Source organism: Carassius carassius, chromosome 8 (assembly GCF_963082965.1).
Source record: "Carassius carassius chromosome 8, fCarCar2.1, whole genome shotgun sequence".
Lineage (NCBI taxonomy): Eukaryota > Metazoa > Chordata > Actinopteri > Cypriniformes > Cyprinidae > Carassius > Carassius carassius.
In genome coordinates this window covers 17942614-17955594 of record NC_081762.1, presented here as the reverse complement: position 1 = coordinate 17955594, position 12981 = coordinate 17942614, and the positions used below count along the sequence as shown (strand labels likewise).

Below are 12981 nucleotides of genomic sequence, written 5' to 3'. Positions count from 1 at the left end.
AAATATTACAGAAGTCAATGGGGACCATCGACTATTTGATTACCAGAATTCTTCAAAATATCTTATTTGATGTTCAACATAAGAAAGGAACTCTTTCAGGTTTGGAACGACATGAGAGCGAGTAGATGATGACAATTTTCAGTTGTGAACTGAACTATACCTTTAAGTCAGTCTTTTAAAATGAATAATATCATATTGTACATTATAGTTTCATGATTACAATTCACTTGTAACATTTAAAATAACTGTTTTTATACAAGACAGTATAAAATTTGAATATAAATTATTTGTAAAAAAAAAAAAAATATATATATATATATATATATATATATATATATATATATATATATATATATATATATATATATATATATATATATATATATAGATTATTCTATAAACTATGGGTTTATCAGGCAAAATTGTAAAACCATTGCATCACTCAGTGAACATCAAAACTAGATCAGTCCAATTTGTGTATTAACAGGTTTATTTTTAAAAAAGCTTGCTCAAAAGAACAATTTGTACAGAAATGAGACTGGGGAAGTCACTAAAAGAAAATCAGTCTTTAGAAAATAGCTGTAAAGCTTCTTCAAAAATCTCTATTTTGTGTTTCTGGCTGTGTCGTGCCTTTAAAGACACCAACCCATTGCATTGGTTATTATGCACATTTTGTTTTCTGTCTTTTTTTTAATTAATAATACATCCAGTAACAAAGATGAATTAGATTTTGATCTGGGTGAATTGAGAACAAATTGTGCATGTGTCTGAATCCCCCCTTCGAAAGACAATTCATTCTGTTTGAACTCTAGCCATCTTGAGTCAGAAAGAAAAAATAATCAAGACAACGGGAGGAGGGAAACATATGAAAGAGAAAAAAAAACAGCACAAGTAACGAGAAAGGCATCCAGTAGAGAAATGGTATTGATATCCCCCTCCACAGTAAGACGCTGACCTGCTTTTACAGTCTGATGTAATTATCCGTGGCATGTGTCTAAACCATGGAGAACTGAACATTTGCAACACTCCTTCAGATTTCCATGCGAAACGCAACACCTTCCGTCCCCAGTGTTTGTTCTGGCCAAGTTTCGCACCATTTTAAAAACGGTAACCGGAGGACAGAGGAGTAAAATAAAATACGGCATTTATTATGAACGACTTCAGAATGGCACACTTTCATCTGACAATTAGAGCAGCCTGCCTGCATCCTGACGTTTCATGGCATCTCAATAATAATGAGGGGGAGGTTGCAGAGGAAAGACTGACAAGAAGGAGATTGTCTCTGCGGGGATCTGCGTGACTTGACTGCTGATCAGTCATCATGTTTAACACAAACACGCACCTAAAAAACAATGCTATCCCCCAATCCTCCACCAATGGGCCGAGGCATACATGTTTATAAGGATAAATGAAGAAATAAAATTGTGTCAATGATTTACAATGCTTGTAGCTTTTTTTGCTCTCAGGTTGTTTTGTTAAGCGCCTCTCATAAATAAAACTTCAACTCTTAAAACCAGGCAAATGTGGTGCAGCACACCGATGACAAATCCTCTTCCAGTCACGTGAATCCAGACTGTAATCTAAAGAGGGCGACAGGAAAGCAAGTGGGCAATTACTTGAGCCTGTGCCGCTGCCAGCCAAATGTGCAAAACAAAATGCGTGACACCCATCTCTCTGTCCACGTCCAAAACGAACAGCGAGATATTGCTAGAAGCGCACAGGGTTTTGTGAATTGCAGCCAGCAGAATGACAGATTCTCCCTGAGGACCTGGGATTGGAACATCCTGGTCTCCAGCATGAATAGACCGAGACGGGCTAAAACAAGTGCTGCGGAGGTTAAAATACAGCCGGGGAGACCTTAAGAAGGAAGATGTACGTCAGCAACCAACAAAGGCACGGTCACGAGGGTATAGCACACCAGAGATCTTCAGAAAGGAGAGAGATGTGAGATTTTTAGGAGATGAAAGAGTACTAAATGTGACTTGTGTGTTCTACAAGTCTACTGATGCGCTAAAAGTTTCAGCATGAGCTTAAAACAGTCTAAGGTAGTTTGACAAGCTGGTTTTCATCTGGTTTCGCTAGTCACTAATCCAGTCTCCTAGCTCAACCAGCTGACAAAAACCTCTCTCAAACCAGAAAGCTAACTAACCTGAGTATATAATAATAATAATAATAATAATAATTTTATACTACTATGCAAAAACTTGGGGGCAGTTACAGTTAGGGATTACAAAATACAGAAAAACAGAAATTCTGTGAAATATTATTACAGTAACTGTTTTCTATTTTAATAGGAAATCACTCATATATGCTGACTTGATGCTCAAGAAAGATTTTTAATTATTATTGATGTTAAAAACAGATGCTGCTTAGTGTTTTTTAATACTTTGTTCAAGATTCTTTGAGGAGCAAAGTTGATGAAGAAATATGTTTATTCGAAATATAAATGTATAGAAAATGTCTCATTTCAATTGCTTTTGAACAGTAGTGTATAAATGTTTCTATGTCTAACAATCATATTTGTTAACAGCTAAAGATTCCACTAATAAATTCCCTTCAAGATTCAATGCAAAACATCAACTAGCGATGCTATAAATGTCACCATTTAATTCTTAAACATGGATTAAATAGGCTATGTATTCAAAAGCTGGTCTCATTACTTCATTTGAACCTCTACAACAATATACAAATATAATTAAGTTAAAGAAGACTTCTTATCATCATCACTGAAAAAAAAGCAGCATGAATAAAGTCATATACTTTAACGTATATATATATTTTTTTTATATATATATATGAAACCATTCAGAAAATTCAGCTAGAATAGCTGGGGCAATATTTGGGGAAATATTGTAAGTCTAATGAATGTTTATAGTAATTGAAAGCAAATCAGATTCCTTAGCATCTATCATTTAAAATCTCCATACGTGGATTCGAATGTAATTTTTCTTTTGATATTGTAGGACATTAGAAACTACGATTTAACAAGCACATTTACAACACTGTGTTCACAAAAAAAAAAAAAAGTCCTGCAGAATGACCTTTTGAGGCATGGCTCCATCCCAAAAATCCAGTGCTTTCTATAAATACCAGTCTCTCTCACAGTTGAGAAGAAACAGGTAATCAATAACACAAGTAGCTATTGAACATCAGTCAGTCTCGATGGAGATCTACAGATAGAGACTGGTGAGTTAGAGAAAGAGAGAGGAATAAAGCATTGTTTAGATGCATAAGTAACAAACAATCCTTATAGCAGTGTTTAGGGGCCTAGGGCATACCGGCCTGCTCTCAACCCTACTGAGTAACAAGAGATGAGGGAGAACCAGAGGACTGACAGCCTCAGATCTGCAAAAAACAAAGCAACAGCAAAAGGATCTCTGATGTATCGAACATAAAAAAAGATTAAATAAATGAAAATTCAAAATAAAGTTAATAATAATAATGTATTTGATTTATTTATTTAGCCTTTAAATGAACAAGACAGTGGTGAACACAGGAAACTAATCATGAGGGGTTATTTTGCACCACTGTATAATGTATGAACATACGCACTATCCCACCAAGCCACGACTGTGGCAGTATTCAAATAGGTCAAGAAAGATAAACCCTTAGTGGGTGGAACATCGTGTGAATTCATACGAAACTGCCTCAAGTGGTGTCGATAACGTGTTTTACCGAGCAGGATACTCATGGTGATATAGTAGTGTTGCTGCCGCTCAGTGGATCTGTGCTAAAGGAGATAAAGAGGGAATGAGGGGCTCTTTGGAGTGATTCAGGGGTAACCCTGCTGTGGGCACATGACTGAGTGTCCAGTGTTATTTGTTAGGTCCTGCACAGCACACAGACATGTCTTGTGCCAAACAAATGCTCAGGGTGATAAAAACAGGTCCTGAAAGAGCAGCACTGTTTTTCTTCCTGATCACTTGTATATTGATTTTTGCACGCTGCCTTTGACATTCCTCCTTAAGGGGGCGTGTCTAAAATGATGACCATTCATATTAGAGACCTCTGTTTATCCTTCACCTTTACACAGACACACAGACACACACACACACACACTTGTTAATCCTCCTACTCAGACCAATCCAAACTGCCAGCTACATATCTAAAAAATCTGGAGATGAAAATTAACAGCAACTTATGCCAACGATAATTTATCTAGGATCCTATGAAATCTACTTTATCACAAATTATGAGTTTTCTGTTTTATTTTTTTCCATTTTAATGGAGTTTAATATTTACAATATCTAATCTATTGAATTCATTCAACTTTAACAACGTATTAAATGTATATTTTATACCAAAGTATTAAAATTATAGTTACTCATGAAATTAGTTTTGCTTTTCTCAGAGATTCTGTTCTGTGTCTGTTTAAATTTGTTTCCGGATTCTGTGTTTTACAAAAACACAGTCCTTATCAAAAATGGCTGCTATAAAACAAATATACATAAAACTAACAGTGTATTTATCTTAAAATGTAATCAAATTAAGTGCAGCACGAGAGGTTTACCGTTTAAATAAAAAATTGACAAAAAAATATGATATTGTGTGATATTCCTTAAAAACAAAAACTATTAATAAACTGTATTTTGTTGTTGCTGTTATTAGAAGTAGTATTACATTGAAATTATACTTTCTGTACAATAATAACTGTAATATTTTTCTGTCATAATTTCTTCAAGTTAAACCAAACCTTTATTTTGGCAGGGAGTGAAGACCTTGTGTTAAATAGTTGCTATTTGTCTGACAACAGGTTCATTAAATTAAATGATGATATGCTTATGAAATAAACTCTCTATTGAGCAGCTCTGGAGATTAAATATACATGTATGAGTACGAAACTGTGCTGCTCATTCACACAGAGACATTAAGACATGCAGAATTAGCATTTGATAGCAGACCTTTTGCGGTTTAATATTCACAGATATTAGTCCATTTGATTAGGTATACAACCCTACCTTTTAAATTACTCATCTAAATTCTCTCTAAATACTCTTAATTCAAATGCAGCATTACACAGTTAATCACATTTTATGACTGGGCCCTACTTTTGAGCAATCAAACTGTAAAAATCTACTTTTCAGTACATAGAAATACTTCCCCAATCCCTCAGAGACCAAACTAACCTGGAGTTCTAATGGGTGCTGTGCAGCGATTGGCTGCTCTGACAGCATTTGATGCTTTTTTTGTTCATTTTTGGCCATTTTCATTGTTTAATTACCTGTAAAGTTCTGGTGCTGGGTCATTCGTTCCTTTTTTGTTTACTCTCCCTGAGGCTTTTAGAACATGCCAAGGTCGAACGACACAATCTCGTTTCTCTCTGTCTGCTCGCTCCTCAACCTCTGTTAATTGCCTGTTTAATTAAGGACTCAGCAGTGACCCCATGCATGGTGGCAGCAAAGGGACAGAGAGAAGTGGGGTCTATCGATCGCCTCCTCTGGCCAAGAACAACCTTCCTTCAGCACTCCTCCGTTGACCCTAAGAGAAGGGTGTCTGAGAGGCAGACGTGCATCCATGCTTCATGACTCCAGTGCAGGGTGTCACGACTCAAGGCGTACACACGTATAGGGCTGGACCCCAGCAGAAGTGAGGCACTTGGCACCACAGTAATTTTTTTTCTTTAATTGGTCTACAGACATAAGCTGTTAATTTACATGCCAACTGATGCAGCTGATTCTTCAGAATCTACAGCATCAAAGGAACTAAGCTATGGTCTCCAAGTCCCCAGCGTTTTCACGGTGGTCCAATTAGCCACCATTCTACAGAGAAACTACTGTCAACTTATTTTTATTATATTTTTTTCCCACAGCTACCAGTCTACAAAAAAATTCTAAACATGTAACTTTTTTTTTGTTAGCACTTTACCATTAGGTTCAATTTGTTAAAACTGCAATGTAGCAGAAGCAGCTACATATCTTTTTCTTCTGCACTGTGATACACATCCAAAACAGACTACTGAAAAGAAAAAAACAATTGGTCTGGACTTTTATGCATCAGTTGTTGATTGGATGGAGGAAAATCTACATGTGATCTGTAGGTTGATTGTAAGAAAGTTTTGTGTTTGAAGCAGACTAAATGATTGAAGTCATCCAACATATTGTATACATACAGGTTTCCAGAACTTTCCCCAAATAAAAACTCAGAAACAACCTAAAAATGGCATCCTTCTCTACATATTAAAATAGGATAGAAGAAAACAGTCCAGCATATTCTAAAAATTACACACTGCCTCATCTTGTGACATTAGAATGACACATTTATGTCCACAGCCCTGAAGCAAAAAAAAAAAAAACCCTATCCTGATCCAATAAGAATTTCTGAGAGCCTGTTACAGTACTTAATAGGTGTGAAAAAGAAATTGTGTGAACGTGGAGACTAAGAGGCCCATAAAACCATTTTCATAAATGAACAGTACTCCGGTGCTCCCCAGACAAGGTTTGCGATGGACTGCAACGTTTTTATCCCCTCTATTTGGTCCAAGCTCTGTGCGCATTATGTGCTGAATAATTTAATCAAGCTGTGATTTGGTTCTGTTCCATTGAACAAGTGCTGAGATGTTTCATGACTGTGGTTCTCCTGGCTTCCTCTCTCTTGTAAAACACCTACCCGCTGCCAACAGCACCACAACAAGCGTTCTCGCTGCTTAGACTTTGTTTTCCCCAGCGATGCCTGAAAAAGCAAACTGTTAGGTCACTCACCACTGAGAGGATCCTTCTGTGCCGGTTATCTCCAGAACGTCGTAGTCTTCTTCCAACTGAAAGTCAGAGAAGACCAAGGCTATGGTGTCTCCTGGTTCGGCCAGCACTGTCCAGGTGCAGTCCGCGTTGTTGTTGTACTCCTGGGGGTAATTTGGACTGGTGATGACACCACTTTGACCCCGTAGTGTGCCGCCACAGCCATCATCCGCTGCGAAGAGGTAACACACAAATACAGACACATTTAACTTATTAAATCAGCTGGAGAAGAAATAGCTGGAAATAGGAGAACGATAAGATGCCATGACACTCAATGGAGGTCTTGAGGTTTCGGGCAACACTCGCAGGCCAGTGATGCAACACACTGTAACATGGGGGTAAGTAATTGAGATCTATGTAAAATCCTGTTAATTATTTGTAGTCAAAACCTGTCCTACTCTTTAAAATTGTGTTAAGGAGACGATTATATAACAAATAGGCACTTAAGAGCTGCTGTGGTAATTGAGCCCCCTGGCTCTCCCAATCTTGCTTAGTGAATCAAATGCAATCTCTCTATTTTTCGCTCTCTTGATGCTCAGTCTTTCTTCCTGACAGCGAGTCCGTGAGCTGAGGATAAAGAGCCAAGCCAACTGAGGGTGAAGGCGAAGCAACAGACCTACTGACTTCCCTCCCCCGGTTTTTTATTTTATTTTATTTCTATGCATCCCTCCCCTGAGAAAAGGAAGAAATCAAAACTTTTTGACATGGAGAAAAGTTGAGTCTAGATACCTGACCTCCTTTTCAAAAAGACTATTCCCCAACATCACCTAGAACAAGATATCCATGGTGAGTTTTGGTAGAAATCATATAGAATCTGAGAGGTTTAGCTGAGGTGTCAAGGTTGGGTCATCTCAACAGACCTTAGTCAAGAAAAAGTCTAATTTAATCATTGACATGAATGAAAATGAAGCTGTGAGGAATAGAAGTACAGTGCGTTCAATGGACATAACGGTTGTTCTGCTGACAAAATATCTTAACAATAAACTTTGTGTAGACAACAACTCCATGAAACAGTTTAGAAAGTTGTGAGTTTTGAAAAGTACATGTGATCTAGGACCTCAACAGTGCATGCCATTGTGTAAACTAAGTCTATACCCCTTACAGCCTCAGTTATACAAAATTCTAAATTCAATATGGCATCTACCCTGATTAAGGTCTATTGAAATTGCAATTCTTCAAAGGTTTAAAAGTCTGAGACTAATATTTATTCATTTTTGTTGAAAATGATATTACCAATATAACAATAAACATTATAATACATTTCAGGATGTTTTATTGAATTGTTGATGCAGAAATGCTCAGAAATCTTTCTTCTGAATTTACAAATATGAGAAATAAATTCTCATTTAAACTGTCTGTGTTTCTTTTTTGATACATTTATTCTTTTCTAATTCTATGGTAACAAATGTTTACTAATCAAATACATTTAAGTTAAATGTACACTACCATTTAAAAGTCTGGGGTCAGTTAGATTTTAGTTTTTTAAAGAAGTTAAATGCTTATGCTTATCAAGGTTGCATTTACAGTACTTGATCAGAAATACAGTAACACTTTAATATTGTTAAATATTACAATTTAAACTGTTTCCTATTTGAATGTAATTTATTCCAGTGATGGCAAAGCAGTCTTCAGTGTCACATGACACTTCAGAAATCACTCTAAAATATTGATTTGCTGCTCAAGAAATGTTTCATATTATTAATGTTTATTATAAATTGTGCTGCTTGTTTTTATTTGAATTTATTGTGAAAACGGCAATACATATTTATTTCTGCATTATTTGATGAAAATAAAGTTCAAAAGAACAGTAGTTGTTTGAAATTGAAATAAACATTACTATTTATGCTAAAATATTGTGCTCACAAGCTTTTGAACTCCACTGTGTGTAAAAAATAAAAACATCACACGTACAGTAAAAAGACATCCATGCCCTGTAAAGCCTCTAGTTTGATAGCTACAGAAGAATTCTGAATTATGGGTGCATGCCAAGTGGATATGTTGCCTTCCAGGCAAGTAAAGGAGCAAAAAGCCTCTGTGCGAGTGAGTGAATGACTCATAATGATAACTAGGAGCCTCTCTAGGGTAAAATAAGGGTTGAGGGGAAAAGAGAGTGATGGGAGGTTTGTTTAGGAGGGATTTGAGTTGGCGTTCATATGTGTGAGTTTGAGAGGGAGGAAGGAAAGACAACGCCAGAGAAAAAGTGAGTCATCGCACCTACCTACCGTGCAAAATTCTCTCTCACCAGCCAAATAAACAAACTCTATGTCAGAGCAAGTGCAGAGTGTGTGTATGTGCCTCACACAGGTGAAGGAGCTTGCTTGTCACTGATGGGTGATGAGTTCTTCTCTGACAGGCCAGCATGGGATTCATTAGCGGTGACTGGATAATCGCATGATTTCTTTTCTGTGAGTGGAAATCGGCGGGAGGACCTGGGCTCTGTCAGTCTTCCGTCGGATCCGTCACTCTTACATTTCCCCAGAGAGACACAGAGCATATGTGAGGAGCAGCCTCTGAGAGTTCTAGAACAGAGGGATGGAGAGAGGGGAAAAAAGCGCAATGGAGGCAGGGGAGGGAGGGATTGGAGAGAGGACTGGCTATTGGTATTCCAGCCAAGAGTTTCCTTCACACTTCAGTTGAACACGCCGATCACTGGCCTGAGCTCTGCTTCTCAGTTTGGTCGTTTGATCTTGTAGAGACTTTGTGACTTCATGTCTAAACTGCTAATATTTATAAAAGGCTTTGTGAAAAAGGACTTATCATTTGCAAATACCAAAAAGCATGACTAGAAACTACTTTAATAGTTCATGAAGGAAATAGCAGTGCTTACAAGTGCTGGCTTTGATGAAAACATATATGCAAGAAACAAATGGCCAATCACAATTCATTATGCATACAGATGTCAGAATGAAAACCTATCACTACACATACAATACTGTTTAAAAGTTTGGTGTCAGTGATTTTTTTTTTTTTTTTTTTTTTTCAATAAACTGAATTGATAAAAAATGACAGAATGTCACAAAAGATTCCTATTTCAAATAAATGCTGTTCTTTTGAACTTTTTATTCATCAAAGTATCCTAAAAAATGCATCACAGTTTCCACAAAAATATTAAGCATCACAACTGCTTTTATAATTGATAATAACGAGAAATGCTTAACACAAAATTAGCACATCCCTGAAGGATGGCAGTGAAGGCTGGTGTAATAACTGCTTAAAAAAAAAAAAACCGCTTTGCCATCACATAAATACATTTATATTTAACATAACATTTTAAAACATAATATTATAAAAATCTGTTATTTTGAAATTTAAAATACTTATGGCTCTCTTGTATTTGCAGCTGTGAGTATAAGAGAATTCTTAAAAATAATAATAAAAATAATTATATATATATAAAATAAAATAAATTACAAATCTAAACCACCCCAAACCTTTGAATGGTAATATGTATGTATAACACTGCACTTTTTATATTTTATATAACATTACTTTGGCATTAAATACAATTGAATTTGTAATTCTATTATGTTAGCATTAGAATGAGTTTCTTCTATTGACAGTTGAGGGAATGATGGTCATTCTTTAATTTTTTCTTCTGACTGGCAATAACATTTTGGAAAGACGATATTGTTTTACTACAGCAAAGCCATTTGTTGAGTCATGAAGTGCAATGTACAATATACTATAGTACACATTGCAATCATTCATTGTCATAGTATGTAAAAGTATCAAAGCACCCCCATTTTTTCCCCATTTCCTGACAACTGCTGTATGTGACAGAATTTTAGCTTAAATCAACCGGTTTTCTTAATAAGCTCAAGCAGACCTTTGAACTGTCCCAAGGAAGTCTCTTTAATGTCAAAGTGACTTGTTCAATTGGCTTGGATAAATGGATGATGTGTGGTGTATAGAGATCTAAGCCCCTAAAAAAGATGGTCTGCTTGTGTTTCATGTCTCTTCATACTGCTTTCCACAGGCTCTGCGGCTGCCATGGTAACACAGCAGCGAGTGGTGTGCAGCGGCACTCTGAGACTGGAGAGCCAGCACTGATAGAGAAGAACAACGGGGAAAAGACAATGATTTTGGAGGAACAACAGATCCAACCAGTTCGTGAGATTTCAACTTCTCGGTCTTTTCCTATCTTCTTTTTGGAACGAGCATTCCTGTTAACTGTACCATAGTGGAGAGTGGCATGCCAGAAGCCCGCCATTTTGACGTTTTGAATGCGGAACACTGAATCTATTCCCACAGCGCGAGTGAACGAGGGGTTTGAGAGGGCTGCGAGGATATAGACCATGTAGAGATGCTTAGACGCAGAGATCTGAACATATATGTTCAGCTGGGAAAGTATTTATTAATGTAGGCTTATTACTTCAAATGTTCATAACATGCACTACAGGAAATGGTAAATAAGCCAGACTTAACGCTGTGAAGAGGCCTGGAAGATAAGCAGTAATGAGGACAGAAAAGCAAGATGGCTTCTGGAGCTTTACTGACACAGTGCGACTCCATTGGAAATGACCCAACCTCTTGCCACCTACTGGCCACCCATAATCAGAGGCATAAATAAGCAAGATAACTAAAAATTAATGCAATGGTTGCCACAAAATAATACAATATGCTAAATTAAGAAGTCGTCAAACCAATGGCATAGCCTGACATGCACCAAAAAAGTAGCAACTTGTCAAATCTATGTGGTCCGCAATCGCTTCAGGTTAGAACCCCACCTTCAGGTTAAAGAAAAAACACACGGTGACAGCGTCGCATTTCATCATATGTATTTTTTGCTTGCGACATAACTACAGCCTAATTAAACACAGATGGACCAGCAAGTCAAGCTGCAACAAAAGTTGCCACCATCACTGCTGATATTTCTCCAACAACTGTACATAATAAGCTGCTTCTTCTTCTGGCTTTTGCCTTAATTCTGTATGTTACACCAGAAACATTTCGGCGGACACTGCCTACTAGTGGTCTACATGTGTAATTGTACCTTGTCATGGACAATGACACAGACGAATAAATGAAAACCACATTGAGGCTACAGCATAAGTCCGAGGTATATATATAAATCAGCTTTAAGAATACTTCAGTTATGACTCATTTCCATTGTATAGACTATAGATGAAATGTCCTTATTCTTTGTCACCCTTTTTAAACCAAAAAGTTGGTTTAAAAATTAAAAATAAATATATTAAATATGTAATATATTATCCCTCCCTGTACCCTTCTGCATGCTGGCTAAGAACCACCAGATTAACTTTACAAGAACTGCAGTATGATTCAAATACAGTACACTTATGTCTCCTGTAATATTTTTCATAAATACTTTATTGTTAAAGTTAAGAAGGAATGAGCAGCTGGAGACATATGGTTGGATCGAGACTCCGTAAAATCCATGAACTGTTAACACCTGGCACTAACACCTAACACCTGAAAGTGGAGTGATGTGGTGGTGCAAAAATAGATAAAACTGTACAATGAAAAAAATAAAATAAAATCACGCAGGGCAGAAGGACGCCAGTGAAGGATAGTGGAGCTTCAGCATTAGCAAGTGGAGGTCGTCTTCTGGCATTGCGCGGCTGAGCATGTGTGTCTTTACGTGGGCTTCCTGTCCCCCAGCCTGGGCACAGATGGCCCTTGTTCATACTGGCCTGTGAGAACTCACTCACACCCGATCTGGAGACCACAGCTACTGTGCATTGCACTCGCATATGTCTAATACATTATACATGCCATTATCTGTGGAGCACGTTTTTATTGTTTTATTAACTGCTAGACCTGAGTACGTTTTTATGGGACTGTCATGAATATGTGAATATGCCCATGTACAGTTCATGTATGTATATTTATGAGGCTCTTTGTATAACAGAATGGACGTAAAATGTAAGCACGTCATGTCAATGGGGCCTCAACATTGTGTTTATATTTGGCCTGGAACTGTCAGCATGTTTTCAGTGTATCATGACCGAGAGCATTTGGATATCCCTTTTCCCCAGGCAACAGTTACCACGTGACCTCGCTGTCTCACAAAACACATTCATGCGGCTTTCACACGTTGGCAGGTATCACCTGCAGGTCTCTATGGCAGGTCTCTGCAGCATCTCATCCAGGAGAAATAGAACTGTGCAGCCAACCTGCTACTAAACGCTGGGATATCTGTCAGCCCTGATAAAGACACTTGGTAACCTTTTCTCTCTTGTCTCTCTTGAGGAGGTTCAATCCCGCCTGGCCCATTTGGAGCCCC

The 12981-nt window shown here is 37.3% G+C and overlaps 1 protein-coding gene across 1 annotated transcript in view; it reads right to left on the bottom strand.

Annotated features, from left to right (window-relative positions):
* LOC132145441 (CUB and sushi domain-containing protein 2-like) overlaps window positions 1-12981 on the bottom strand; it is a 313214-nt gene that overhangs the window by 192476 nt on the left and 107757 nt on the right. Inside the window, exon 5 of the mRNA XM_059556481.1 lies at window positions 6699-6906. Within this exon, the coding sequence (XP_059412464.1) occupies window positions 6699-6906 (208 nt within the window). The remainder of the gene's footprint in view (window positions 1-6698; window positions 6907-12981) is intronic.